Source organism: Protopterus annectens, chromosome 13.part0, assembly GCF_019279795.1.
Source record: "Protopterus annectens isolate FY-2018-M chromosome 13.part0, PAN1.0, whole genome shotgun sequence".
Lineage (NCBI taxonomy): Eukaryota > Metazoa > Chordata > Ceratodontiformes > Protopteridae > Protopterus > Protopterus annectens.
In genome coordinates, this window is record NC_056747.1 from 222,712,682 (window position 1) to 222,727,965 (window position 15,284).

At 42.2% G+C, this 15,284-nt stretch overlaps 1 protein-coding gene across 1 annotated transcript in view; it reads right to left on the reverse strand.

Moving 5' to 3' along the window:
- The window catches only part of TLE5 (TLE family member 5, transcriptional modulator), a 489,246-nt gene that overhangs the window by 350,992 nt on the left and 122,970 nt on the right, over positions 1-15,284 (reverse strand). The window contains exon 2 of the mRNA XM_044054792.1: positions 6,795-6,858. Within this exon, the coding sequence (XP_043910727.1) occupies positions 6,795-6,858 (64 nt within the window). The remainder of the gene's footprint in view (positions 1-6,794; positions 6,859-15,284) is intronic.

The following is a 15,284-nucleotide window of genomic DNA, read 5'->3' on the forward strand; positions in this document are numbered from 1 at the left end:
TGAATATGGACACTCCTCCATCTTTAGTGTCTCGGTCTTGGTTTGGTGGCCGAAAAGTGTGGTAAGAGTTGTAGCCTGGTACTGCAGGGGTGTTCTCTGGAGCCTTGAACTAGGTCTCAGTTACTGCACAGACATCGATGTTCTCCATTTTTAGGAGTGCCTCGAGAGAGTGCATTTTGAGGTTTAGACTTCTAGCACTAAGTAGCATTACCTCCAGATTTTGCATGCTTGTATCTGTTATGGTGGTGGTTTTGTCCTTTGAACCTTGCCTAAAAAAGGCACTATAGGGGTAGCAAGAGCTTTAGCCAGTAACCTGAATCCCAGGGGCAACAGGTGCAGACCATCTCTGGCAAAGCATTGTGGTTTGTCGATCATGTCGTCCCAGGCAGACAGATACTGGATCCCCTCTGAACGACACCAGAAGCTTAGCCAATTGTTGAAGTCAATCATTTTGTCCTTATACTGTGGTATCATTCTGGGAGAAGGCAGGATGCTACTCAGGTCTAGGGTCATACCTACCTGGGCCACATGATCCAAGAGCTCTTCCATGTCTCTTTCCATGTAGCACAGGGAGGTACGTCTCAAGTCATTCACTCCAACATGGACAATGACAGAGTCGTATTTCTACTTGTTGTGGAGTGACTTGAGTGCATGCGTTATGTGGAGAGGATATGAAATTGTACCACCTTGTTTTTTGAGGTACCGCATCAATGTAGTGTTGCCCATAACCACAACAGGAGGACCCACAGTCCATAGGTGGTGAAGGACTTTCAAGGCATAGGTCACTGCCAATATTTCCTTGATACTGATGTGCTTCTGTGCAGCCTTGGGACTCCCAAGTGGTTTGCACCTGCACTCCCACTGACACAACTCCCCAAGCAAAGTTGGACTGCAATGGAACAGGTCAGAAGAAGGGAAGTCCTGGACTGATCCTCAATTGTATTCGCCATCACTGTAACTCTCTCCTGATTAAGGGCAGTACCAGCAACTGGGATTCCACTGAATGAAAGTTCTGGATCCAACATTTTCATATATACCACCGAATTTCCCTCATGTAGAGACAGGTCAGAGTTACCATGAGAATCATGAACACCATAAGTCATAGATTGTTTAGGAATTCTCTTGTCAATGTGATCTTCCACTTGAAGAATTCCTGAAACACTGGTGGGACTGGACCTTGCCTTTAGGAAGAATGACCATTCTTTCGTCGGTGCTGCTCAAGTACTACAGAAGATGAGTTTTTGTGAGGGTGTCAGACATAACCTCCGAAGGTTCAACTTGAACCATAGCTGGGAGACTAAGATTAAGACCTTCTTTAATGATTCCTAACACCTGGCTGCAGACTCTGCACAGATCAGCAAGTTGTTAAGTAACGAAAAATGTGATTGCCAAGAGTGCAGCACTGGGCCACTACCACAGTAAAGCATTTGGTAAATGCTCTAGGTGCACTGGATAGCTCAAAGAGCAACCCAGAGAACCGACAGTGCAAACAAAGCACAGCAAATCTTAGATCTTTCCTGAAACAATAAGCATTGGGGATATGATGACATGCATCCTTCAAGTCCAGAGTCAATATGAAGCAGTGGTTTTGCAGAAGAGGAAGCACTGTCTGCAGGGTGAGCATCTTAGACTTGGGGATCATACAAAATTATTCAGAATGGATAAGTCCAACACTGGTGTCCACAAAAGCTCTTTTTTGAGGAGCAGGAAAATTCTGCAGTAGAAATCTTTTATTCTCTCTAAAGGCGGGACTGGCTGTATGACCCCTGCTTCCAGCATGCATCTGAGTATAGCAGGAAATAAAGTCTGGTCAGACAGACGGAGTACCCCCTTGAACAGATGCACATGTTCCTTCTACTGTCACCTGTAACCTCTGCCAACAATACTGAGCAACCACTGACAACCAAGCCACCTTGTTGACAGTTAACTTTCATGACTGGGTACCTGGAGGGGAATTTGGGAATGACAGGTGCAAAGCCTCTGCATAGACATATGTTGGGGTGGTGTATCTTTTTTGGGAAAATAACCCCTTTTGATAGGTCTGGCAGAGTTCTCTTCCTTTAATTTCCTTTCGATGGCTTGTTTTTATCCAGCCAGGACTTGTTTGTTGGGTCACTGAAAATTATTTTACTTACTGGAGGGAAATTTGAGAATATAAAACATTTTAGACACCCCCTGCATCAGTTTTCTTCTGTTATCCCAGTGTTTAAGGTTCTGACTAGCTGCTGTATTAACCACACAAATGCCATCAAGCAGATCATTCAAAATTTAAATTTTTAAATCAGAAAAGTTTTGGTTGTGCAACCAAGTATACCTCTTTACTACAACCAATGTCGCTGCATTTCTAGAAACAGTATCAATCCCCTTCACTGCACTCTTAGCATGTTTAGACACTTAAAAACTGGAAATAATCTCTTTCACATAGTCTTTGTGCTCTGCATGTTAATGCAACAAACTCATCTGAAATATAACTACACCTCAGCACAAACTTCCACATAAAACCATGATAATTTAAACACAGTAAAAGCTACCATGATGGACTGTACCAGCTTCTTTCTTTGACAGTCTATCGACTGGCCTAGTTTATCTTGAGGGATTGAGCTTGATGAAGACAGTCTTTTTATTAGAGAAAGTTGACATTGACAGAGAAGGGGGGTCAGCAGACAAGGGGGCTTAGAGGCCAGGCAAGGCTGAGCACATCCTAAACTTCTTAAACACTTTAAGAGATTTGTTCAGACAAATGCAAACTTTCCAAACAACATCTTCCAGTGCTGGGATCAACGGAGGGAAGGTCGCCACATCCAGGGCCTCATCCTCTGAAAGATCATATACCCTGCTGATCTCAGGGGCAGCCTAAGATTGTTCCCAAATGAATATATTCCTAAATCTAGCCAGCATCTGGGAAAAAGAAAACATCTTTTGTGTTTCTGAACTTCTTCATCCTCCCAGGAAACTTGGCTGATCAGAGTACGACACTTCCAAAACCTCAGATTGTGGATCCCTTTCAAAATCAGGATCCTTCGGTGGCTGAACAGGAGTGGGAGCACCGGTGTTACTGACAACCCGCGCTTGCACCCTGCAATCAACAGTCTGAATAATGGATCTAGCCACAGCCACCATCAAGTGAAAACACAGTTAGAGACTGTTGTCCTGCAACATGGTGGGTGTTCCATCAAATTTGCATGCACTACACTAGTAGAAGAATCCCTTGGGGGGATTCATACCAACACTGGCAATAGATTCTGCACTCCTGACTTCCCCTGCAACTAAAGAGTTTAGTTCTCCTGTATCTGAACTAGGTATTGGTGCAGGCCAGAAGGAAATCTCTGATCCTTGTGTCACATACAGTCATGTCAGTAATACCACACCAAGGGATCTGCAGGCAAAAGAAGGTAAGTAGTCCGATAGCCTGCATAAGGTCTACTTTAGTGTTGCAAGCTGTAGACAGAGGCATATTTCTTGACTCACTTCTGTGTTTTCTAGGTGCACAAGGGGTAGATAGTTGGGGGGGGGGGGGCACTGTATCTTAGCCCATCAAGTCAAGGGACAAAAATCTACTGCAGCAATAACAAAGAATGGCTGCAAAGTCAGTCGAGTAAAAATGAACAAATTACACTATTCACCGTGGTGCTGCAGTAGCGTTGTCTCCTCACAGCAAGACGTTGTCGAGTTCGATTCTCAGCTAGAGCGTCTTCTGTGTGGAGGCGTGTGTGAATGGGCGTGCCTTTATTGAAGGTTGTGCGTCAGGGCTGGTAACTCAGCACGTAAAATTCCACTACCAAACATTAGCGGACCGGAGTTCCGCTGTGGCGACCCCTAACCGGGATAAGCCGAAAGACACACAACAACCTTCTGATTAGCAATCTGAAATATACTTCTGTTGGGATACTATTCTGTACACTACAGTGAATAAAAAGAAAGTAGTTTCAGAAACAGTTCAAAGTACAAAATACATGTCACAAAATTCCCCCCAATTTTATTAAAAAAGCTAGTTTCAGCCCCAGGTGATTAGAAATGGCTTACAACAGCCTTATACAAGAAATAAAGTTAGAAATGTTTAACATATAAAATGGAAGGAAAATCTAGATTTAAAAAAAAATCAGTTAAAATGCTGTAAACCTGCTAAATCACCTCAAATAAACACCAAACTGCAAAATCAGCAAGTTTCCCTATCAAACTTTCAAATGAATCTTATAATAAACAGTATAAGCCTTGTATTGCATATAAAGTAAAACCCCACACACGTACAACTTCCCAGTCAGAAAACACAGACAAAGCAGAAGAATACACAATTCAAGCACTGAGGGGAAAAAAGCAGAGGGTGGAAATAAAAACCCCAAAGAGTTTCTTATTTGGTAAGAGGTGATCTGTGTCTCGCCTACAAGGCAATCTCGGACCCTGCCATACTAGAGATGCTCCATATCCGTAAGTCTAACTCCTCGCATATTACCCACTCAAAAGGCCTGAATCTAATATGGAACATAAACAAAACCTGCTGGAGAGATATGCTTGTCTCCCAGAGACTGCCCAGTCTCTGGAATAGACTTCCCATACATGTCAAACAGAGTATCTCGCTGACCCTCTTCAAGCGCAACCTTAATGAGTGGATGGGAAACCAAAAATCTGTCCCAGGGGTTCCACCTGTGTCCCTCATTGACAGGGGTGACAAGTGCTGACTGAGGTTTCTTTTTGGGATAAACTCTTGGCTAGGCTTGTAAGGGCCCCATGGCCATTACCCTAGTGACCTTCTATGATCCTATTTGAGCTCAGCAGCTGAAGAAATCCAAAGTAAGGAGTAGTTTTCCAAGAGATTCTTCGCTTACTACTAGTACTACTCCTTCTTTCAGCATTTCCCGGTTAGGGGTCGCCACAGCAGATCACCTGTTTCCATTTCTTCCTGTCCTCTGCATCTTGCTATGTCACACCAACCACCTGCATGTCCTCTCTAACCACATCCATAAACATTATCTTAGGCCTTCCTCTTTTCCTCTTACATGGCAGCTTCATCCTTCGCATCCTTTTCCCAATATACCCAGCATCCCTCCTCAGCACATGTCCAAACCAACGTAATCTCGCCTCTCTGGCTTTGTCTCCAAACTGTCCAACCCGGGCTGACACTCTAATATACTTATTCCTAATCCTGTCCACCCTCGTCACACCCAGTGCAAATCTTAACATCTTTAACTCTGCCACATCCAGCTCTGACTCCTGCCTTTTTGTCAATGCTACTGTCTCCAACCCATATAACATAGTTGTCTCACTACCCTCTTGTAGACCTTTCCTTTCACTTTTACTGGTACTCATCTGTCACAAATCACTCCTGACACTCTTCTCCACCCTGCCTGTACTCTCTTCTTCACCTCTCTTCCACACACGCCATTACTCTGAACTGTTGATCCCAAGTATTTAAACTCATCCACCTTCACCAACTCTACTCCCTGCATCCTCACCATTCCTCTATCCTCCCTTTCATTCACACACATATATTCCCGTCTTAGTCCGGCTGACCTTCATTCCTCTCCTCTCTAGAACACATCTCCACCTCTCCAGGGTCTCCTCAACCCATTCCCTACTCTCACTACATATCACAATGTCATCTGGGGGACTCCTGTCTGATCTCGTCTGTCAACCTGTCCATCACCAGTGCAAATAAGAAAGGGCTCAGAGCTGATCCTTGATGTAATCCCACCTCCACCTTAAACGCATCTGTCACTCCCTGTGCAGATCTCACCGCTGTCACACTACCCTTGTACATGTCCTGTACCAGTCTTACATACTTCTCGGCCACTCCCGACTTCCTCATACAATACCACAACTCCTCTCTAGGCACCCTGTCATATGCTTTAGATTCTTCTCTTACTACTGCACTAGAAAAATGAAAGGGTACTGTCAGTAGAGTTGCAAGGCAGTCCCTGTACTGCCAGGTGACTGGTCCATCACACCCACAGTCAGACAGTGGGAAGGACTCTGAGCTTTAATAGATTGCCAAAGGACAGCAGCAGGTTACTACTACCCAAATGCCAGTAAGGCAGTGTGTTTAAAAATACTCCATTACACCAAATCCAAAGAACACTTCTCAAGCTACAATGCCAATTCATCTAAGCTTCCCTGACATCAAACTACCTCAGACCAGCTCGTTTAATTTTTATTTATTTTGCCTTTGTTTACCATAAAAGTCCAACCAGATCTAGTTAAACCCCTTTCTTGGTGGAGGCCCAGAGAGAAAAGCTCCTCAGATATTTTACAGAAATTACCTAAAATAAACACAGAATGACAGCGTACAAACAGTACGGAAGTATTTACAGAGTACACGGATATTTTAAACAGTGTGCATAAATTTTACAAAGTAAGTATAAATTGAAGGATAATTCCAAAACTACCTGGATCCACTCTGTCCTAAACCAACTCACCTGTGGTCACCCTGTGTTATGAAGTCTAACTACCTGTTTCTACCCTTTGACTTATCAGCTCATCATATGCCATGATACCAAGCTGCCTCACCCCACCTGCATCAACATGACAATCTTCCCTGACCAAGTTACACAGGCCATTCTGTGCTACAACACCTATTCAAGAAAGTAGGCCACTTACCCCAGCATAAAAGTTTACTTAGTTCAGAACACAGTTCCAACACCTGACACGATCTCAATTTGCAAATGCTGTATCTGCCTTCTTATTCTATAGTTTTCTTCAAAATGTGCATCTTGTAAGTACAATTCCATTTTGCAAGATGAGGCAAGTCAACAATTTGGGCAATATCTTAACATAATAAATGTATTTATCAACACACATACCATGACATAGTGCCGCTGCATTTCTGATTTTTCACTGGCCAGCTTGTCACACTCCAACTTCAGACTGCAAAATAAAGAAATTACAAATAAAAGATCAGCAATCAATAACTGTAACGATTTAATTTCACATTCAAAAACTACAACAGGGGAACACTGAGCAAATGTGGTTTTCACACTCAAACTGGGAAAATAAAACAGAGAAACGGTACTGATAAGCAAGAGTATTTGCCACAATTTTGATCTTTGACCGCAATACCTGTGGATACACTACGTCATTTTCTGCATCCCGCTAAGAATCTCAAGCGCTGCACTTAACCCCCCCATCCAACCATACTACCATACTACCATCTGCTGTTGCTGCTTCTAAGGGGGAAACCTAACTGGACAGGTGGGCTGGTCCTTGGACCATTTTCATCAACAACCTAGCACAAGATATAAGTCATGAGTAAGTCGAATATGATGATTAAAAAAAATGTTGAACAAGTAACAGGTCTTGTCAAATAAAACAGCACATGCACCAAAAGAATATATAGCACAACAATAAAACAGTGTAAGATTAATATATTTCTTAAGCTGGAGGTTCTTACTGGATTAGCAAAAATTTGCTGCAAGCATTAAATGAAGCAGTGTAATCAAGATGATAGCAGGTTTGAGACAAAACACTGTAGTGAAATAAAAATCAAGAAGCATAGTTGGAATTAGCTTAACCAGCTTTACAAAGTAGTTGTGGGCAATTGCAAACTGTAGGACTGCTAAAGGTGGTTTAGCATTTATTTTTACTGAATATGACAAAGCTGCCATCCACTGTCCAAAGGTAAATGGTTCTAAATGGTAGGAATGAATTTACGGAAGGTTTCTTTTCCCCAAACCACCGGCCACTATAAAGGCAGGGGAATGTTCTACTTAGGAGGGAAAACTTGCTCTGAGATCTAAAGTAGTAACGGGTGCATCTGATATGAAGCTCTCTTATGACACAGTGGCAAATGCAGTTGTTCAGAAGTTTACAACTAAAGGTGGAGAGAAGAAATACAGACCCTGATGTGACTAGTAGCCATTAGAGTTGAGAGAGACGCACAGTGGTGTTCGTTTTTAGGGGCCACATTAATGAATCTACATATGCTAAGGGTCTGTAAACTATTCATTTATTTGCATTTGTTTACCGGGAAGGTCCACTGGGCTACGATGAGCCCATTTTCAGTGGAGGCCCAGGAAGAAAAGCTCCACATTAATAACAACATACAATAGATGAGTCACAGCTGAGGAGAAAGACCGAGCAACAGTTGAATGAACAAAGATTAAATTTAGACATTGACAAGTAAATAATTACTGTACATTTTTAGTGTGTAATAAAAATATAGTAGTGTTCACAGTTAAACATAACTAAGCTGACACATCAGTAGCTTAAGTACTAATAACATAGTATGAATATTAATATTTATGAAGGTCTATACTTAAACATAGTACAACATATATAACACACAGTACTGATATTGTTAAGTAGATGTTTCAAAACAGAGGAGTTTAGAAAATATTATTACAATTCATGATAGTAGTAGATAGAAGATTATGAATTGCCAGAGGAGTAATTAATAAAGGAGAAAATAGTAGTGGAATAGCAAGTCAGGTTTTGAGAGGTGTGGTCTTGACACGTGCACTGCCACAGACAGGAAAGGTGTTGCCTCAGGGATTTTTTGAAGGAAACTGCATTACTTGTAGCCCTAACTGATAACAGGAGGGTGTTCCATAGTTTGGCAATAGTAAAGGAGTACAGCATCTGGCCAGCTGAAATGTTTCTTTCTTCCACCTTCAGGAGCAGTTGGTTCTCGAATCTGAGAGGTCTACTGGGGTGTAAATGAGCAAGTAAAGTGATAAGGGCAGGGCACTATGTTGGCTTTAAGATAATTGTGGGTGCTGTGGTTAATTTTAGGTAAGCAAGATAATGTGGAAGTTTGAGCCAGTTTAGTAAGTGTAAAGAGACATGTTTCAAGCCTGGATTTCAGAGAGGACTGGATACTGGTAAAGAGAGGGGCACCATATAAGACAGAGGTTAGTAGAAAGGTAGAGGAAAAGGTTTGTTTTGCAGAGCAGTTGAGGCAGTGTTTGTGTCTATAGAGAGTGCCCAGTTTTTGATGTTTTTTTTATTGTTTTGCTAGCAATATCTATGTGCAGGTCGAATGTTAAATTTTCATCTATGATAACCCCTAGCAGTTTAGTATGTGATACAACCTCAATGATAGCTTTATTGTGAGACGGTATTGAGATGGTATACCGAATTCAATCTTATTTAGGGAAGTAGTTCTCTTTGGGGTAAACAGCAAGAGTTTAGTTTTGTTGGGGTTTACAGCAAGATGGTTATTGGTCATCCAGGTTTCGGTAGATGTGAGGGTACTTTGGGTAATCTGCTGTAGTTCAGATGTGGAATTGGCAGTACAGATGATGGCTGAGTCATCTGCATATTGGATTACAGTACCATGACTAAGAGTGGAGTGAAGGCTGTTGACAGTGAAAAGTAGGGTCCTAGTATGGAGCCATGGGGAACACCTGCGGCTGTGTTAAAGAAAGGAGAGAAAGAGTACTGCCATTTGGTTGATTTTTGCCCGTTTGTGAAGTTGCTTGAGAACCATCTTAGGGTTGGAGGTGAAATGCCTAGATTACAGAACTTTGAAAGTAAAGGGTGGGAGTCAGTATCAAAGGCTTTAAAGAGGTCAAGGAGGAGTGAGGAAACAATTTTTCCTGCATGTCTAGCCCAATTAACTGTATCCATAGAGGATACAAGAGCTGTTGTAGCACTGTGGCCTGGCCTGAACCCATGCAGAGTGGGGGAAAGGATTTGCTTAGGAAGCAGATGGTTAAAGAGTTGAATGTGAATACATTTTCCAAGATCTTGGAAATGGGTGAAAGGATAGCAACAGGTCAAAAGTTGGAAATGTCTGAGCTGTTGCCACCTTTATGATTGGGAGAATATATGCATTTTTCCAGATTAGAAGTACATAGGACTCATGGGCAGATTTGTTAAGACATATGCTGACAGGGTAGGCGAAAGACTTGGCTGACATTTATAGAAATTCTGGGGGGCAAGCTGTCAGGGGCATCAGTACCAGGTTTGAGCTTAAGAAGTAGTTTTCTTATAGTAGAGGTAGGTATAGAAGGAAAGAGAGAAGCAAATAGAGGGGGGTAGTAGAGTTTTGTGTGGACTGATTTGGAGGTACAGGGTTAGTATTTAAGTTGGTCTGAGAGAAGGTAGCAGATTATAAATGGTGTTGACGAAATATGAGTTGAAGAGAGTGGCTATTTCAGTAGGCATTTTATCTGGCTTTGGACAAGGATTACTCTGAGGGTGGGTTTAGCAAGAAAGTAATGGAGTTCCAGAACATTTCTGGGGGTTTTGCTTATGGCAAGTTTGCAGATTTGGGTAGTGTTTTTTTTTTTGCCTTTAATGACCAGATGCTTTACTTGATGACAGAGCTGCTTGAATTGTAATAGGTCAGACGAATTTATATTTGTTTGCCATTGTTTCCATGCTTTGTCCCTACTCTTTTTTTTGTCGGAGTGGTGCTAGATTGTTTAGAGTCTTCAGAAAAGTTGAGATGAAGAACTGAACAGCCTCATCAAGGGAAGGATTTTTACAAAACATCAGCTGGGATGCACTAAAGTGTCAGAGTTTTGACAGGAAAGAAGGTAATAATAATTAAAACACTAATAGCTAGGGCGCCTCTTACTTGTTGGGTAAGTTGACTAGAAAATGTGCAGCACACTTTCAGCTAACAATGAACTTTTCTTGTAATGCTCTCAGTCTGCATTTTAAAGGTAAAGCTGGGTCAGGTGTCAGTCCTAGATATACTGCTGGACTAGTACAAGATGTCTTTTTTGTACCTTGGTTCTTTCTCACAGATCAGTCAGGAGTTCTTCATTTTTTGTTTTTGCCGAAAGCGCTTACCTTTATCTGTATTAAATAAATATCGTTTTTATTTTAAGCCTGCTCTCATCATGTTTCAGTTTGCCTTTTAACTGTTTTTGGGTTCGTACTTCTTGGCTTGGTTGGTTTGTCCTAATGGCGAATGGAACCAGAGAGGCTTCTCCCACTCTTTTTACACACCAAGATGATGACAATGGAGTAATAACAAATTCACCTGGGAACCTAACAGCACTTGTCGAAGCTCTTTTGGGTAGAGTCGACGCTCTTACACAGAAAGTGGATGCTATTTCCATCCCCCTGTCAGGAACTAATGCTGATTTTCCAAGGAGGCATACTTCTTATGTTGACTCTAATGAAGCACCACCACCAAACGGGCAGCGCTCACCTGTTCACCGGAGCGCCAACAACGTTTTATCAGCTGGCGATAACATCACAGCAGTTAACGCTAATCATAACCGCTTGATTCTAACTACTGCTGGCAGTCTTCAAGCGGGTAACACACTCTCCAGTTCTCAATTCCGTGGGAATAACAATGGAATTTCTAATAAAGATGGGATTCCAGTGATAACTAGCTTTCTGGATAATAACAACATTTTCAGTCAAAGACAGAATCCACATGTTGGACCCACGGCAATACATGATGGTGAGAATTTTAATTTAAACGATAAAATAGATCAGTTTGACAATAAGTTATACAAATGTAAAAAACTTCAGTTAGAAGTGTCATATTTAAATGAATGCATTAGAAATAAGATAATTCCAAAAGGCCTTCGCCAGTGGCGTTTTCCCGCTGGCTTGACTGACAACTCCCCCTTTTATAAAGAGTTAATTGATCTGTTTGATCGACAAGGGATAGAGTTTTTGCAGGCACTTACAACTTTTTATTCCAAGGATATTTCTAATTTGACAACTGAACTAGAGTCTTTAGAACATGAAATTGTAACTGGTAGTGATTTCTTTCGTTACAAATATGAGTACTGTCGGATTTTTTCTAGTATTGAAGCGAGTATGGATAAACTATTATTCACTAAGAAAAAGAAATTATCCAGATATATAAATGATTATTCTAACAAATGTGCCTACCCCAGACTTCCTCATAAGGCGCAAACACTTTCTAATGAGAATATGGAAAATGGTGAACAGAATGTTGAGGCCATTCAAACACATAACAATAACATTTCCAACAATTCCAATGAACAAAGACAGGCTCCAAGAAGGAGCCCTAGATTTACTAATAATAATAATAATAATAATGCATACAATCAAGGAAATACGTCTGAAGTTGGGTCTAGGGACAATAATCAATTTCAAGATCTACAAAATCCCCCTATTGAATGTCAAAACCAACTGAACCATCAGGATTTTCGCCCGGTCAACAATTCTCGGAGCAACAATCGTCCCCGAGCTCAATCACAGAACAACACGAGGAACAAGAGACGGGCACGCAGGAGATGACTGACATTCCCAATTTCGGTTTACAACCGAAATTACATAAGAGTACTAATTGTGATTTTATTGTTTACAATTATACATCTTTGGACATTCAACAAGATATGGTAGATTTTCTAGCTAAAGATAGTACAGTTTTGTACCTACCATAAATGTAGATGTCCGAACTGGATAGCATCTGCAGTCATAACAAGTGGGTTGTCCTGTCGTCAGGCAGCCCTGCAGTCGGCCGGATTCCAAAGTCCGGGTCCGGCTTCGGCTGATGTCGCACTCCACCCGACGTCATCTCTGTTGGTCTTCGGGTATAAAAGCATCAGCCGACGCCATTTTCCTCAGTGTTTCTTGCCCCAGATGCCAGTAGCCCTCTTGCAGGCTAAAAATTTGGATAGATGCCAATGTTTCCAAATAGATAGAGGTAAACACAACAATAAGCATATATGTACAGATATACAAACAAATACACCATAAAAGACTCCCCCCCAACAGCTAGCTATTAGGAGGGTAAACACCCTAGGAGTACCACAGAGCGGAAGGAGCGAGGGTAATCCTGACTGCAGATGCTATCCAGTTCGGACATCTACATTTATGGTAGGTACAAAACTGTACTATGTCCTTCATGGATGCATCTGCAGTCATAACAAGTGGGTAGAATACCATAGCCAACTAGGGGAGGAGGATAAAAGTAGATTATGGTGTGTTTAGGATCCCTTGCAGTACAGCAGTGGCAAACCCTGCTCGGGATCTGGAATATAGAGGCAAATTATAATGCTTGGCAAATGTATGCACGGAGGTCCAAGTAGCCGCCTCAATAATGTCTTTGGTTGCCACTCCTCGTAAGAAGGCTGTGGTAGTGGCTGTTGCCCTTGTAGAATGAGGTCTTATGTTCTGTGGAATTGGTTTTCCATGGAAGGAGTAACAGTATCGTATGCAATTTCCTATCCATTTGGAGATTGTCTGTTTGGAAATAGCTTTTCCTTCCCTTCCTGTTGCATAGGCTACAAAAGTTGGTCAGTCTTTCTGCTATTTTTGTTCTGTCCAAGTAGTAGCGTAGCTGTCTATGTACATCCAAGGTATGCAGTATTCTTTCCCTCTGTTTTGTGGGTTGGGAAAGAAGGAAGGTAGGTGGATTGCCTGGTTTAAAGACACTCTGGATACCACCTTGGGCATAAATGTAGGATTAGTCCTCATGGACACTCTATCTTGGTGGAAGATTAGGAAGGGTTGCACTGCCATTAAGGCCTGTAGTTCTGAAACCCTCCTTGCTGAAGTAATTGCCAGTAGGAAAGCAGTCTTCCATGACAGGTGTTGTAGGTCTGCTGTTGCTGCTGGTTCAAAGGGTGATAGTGTCAACTTTTCTAGCACAAAGTTTAAATCCCAAGCTGGTAATGGTGGTTTCCTTGGAGGTTTTACATTCTTGATTCCTCTGAGGAACTGCCTGAGCAAAGGGTGCAGAAAACAGGTTGATCAAAGCTGTATTCTGCTGAAATAGCTGATGCATGTATCTTGATGGAGGAGTAGGACAGGCCTGAATGAAGAAGTTCGCCAGATACTCCAGAATGTTAGGCATATCTATGTTTGACACATCTTTTCCTCTTTCCGTACTCCAAATGACAAACCTTTTCCATTTTCCAGCATAGTTCCTTCTTGTTGAAGGTCTGCGTGCTTCAAGAATAATGTCTTTAACTCTTTGGGAAAGTTCTGGATTAGCTGCTGCTATGTGATGTTCCATGCAGTCAGTTGCAGCGTTTTTAGGTTTGGATGTATGATGCTGTAGTTGTTCTGAGTTAACATCAAAGGCATCAGGGGTATTGGCCACGTATTGTTCCGAGACATGCTCTTCAGTAGTGGGTACCAGTGTTGTCTTGGCCAGTTTGGAGCTATCAGGATTATCCTTGGACGTTCTTCCTTGATTTTTAGTAGTACCTTGTGTATCAAAGGAAGAGGTGGGAATGCATATGCTGTTAGGCCTTTCCAGTTGAAGGAGAGTGAGTCCACTTTCCATGCTAGTGGGTGGAATGTCCTTGTGCAGAATTTTTTGAGCTGGTGATTGAGAGGTGATGCGAATAGGTCTATCTGTGGCATTCCCCATTTCTTCGAGATGGTCTTGAAGATGTCCGGGTGCAGCTTCCATTCGTGGGTATCCGAAGTGGTTCTGCTTAATATGTCTGCTAGAGTATTGTCTTTCCCCGGTACAAATATTGCCTGTAACTGAATGTTGTAGCTGAGTGCCAGGGTCCACAGCTCCAAGGTCATTCTGCATAGGGGGTATGAATGAGTGCCTCCCTGTTTGTTGATGTACCACATGACTGTGGTGTTGTCTGTCCTTATCATCAACTGGCCCTCTTTGAGAAATGGTTTGAACTTTTGGATTGCCAGTTTTACTGCCAGCATTTCTTTTAGATTGATGTGCAGGTGAAGTTGATCCTGTGTCCACAATCCTTGCACGCATTTGTCCAGCATGTGGGCCCCCCATCCTAGGTCTGAAGCGTCTGTTGTGATGGTCTGGCTTGGTTGACATCTGCGAAAGGGTAGGCCTGGGTTTGACTGGCATGCCTGAGCCCACCATAGGAACTCCTGTTTTAAGCATGGAATTAGTGGGATTTCTGTTTCTAGACTGTGTCTGTGTTGGGACCATAAATTCTTTAGGTAACACTGTAGTTTCCTCATATGAAGTCTGGCAAATGGGACCAAGATTATGCATGATGCCATGAAGCCCAAGGCCTGCAGAACTTTTCTTGCTGTTAACTTGTTCAGTTTTGTTAGTGCCAAGAAGTAAAGAGGAAGTTCTTTTGTTTTCTGTAGTCAGGAATGCCATTTGTTGTACTGTGTCCAATTCCGCGCCCAAGAATGTCCTTGTTTGGGATGGTATCAGCCTTGACTTTTGTAAATTGACTGTGTATCCCAGTCCTTGTAGCAAGTAAATGACCCTTTGTAAATCTGTTGTCAGCTTGCTTTTGTTGTCCCCTTGTAGCAGGCAGTCGTCCAGGTATGGGTAAATTTGAATTCCCTGTAGTCTGCAATGGGCGATTACTGATGCCAGGCATTTTGTGAATACTCTGGGCGCAGTAGATAAGCCAAAGGGCAATGCTGAGAATTGATAGTGCTCTGATCCTGCAAGAAATCTG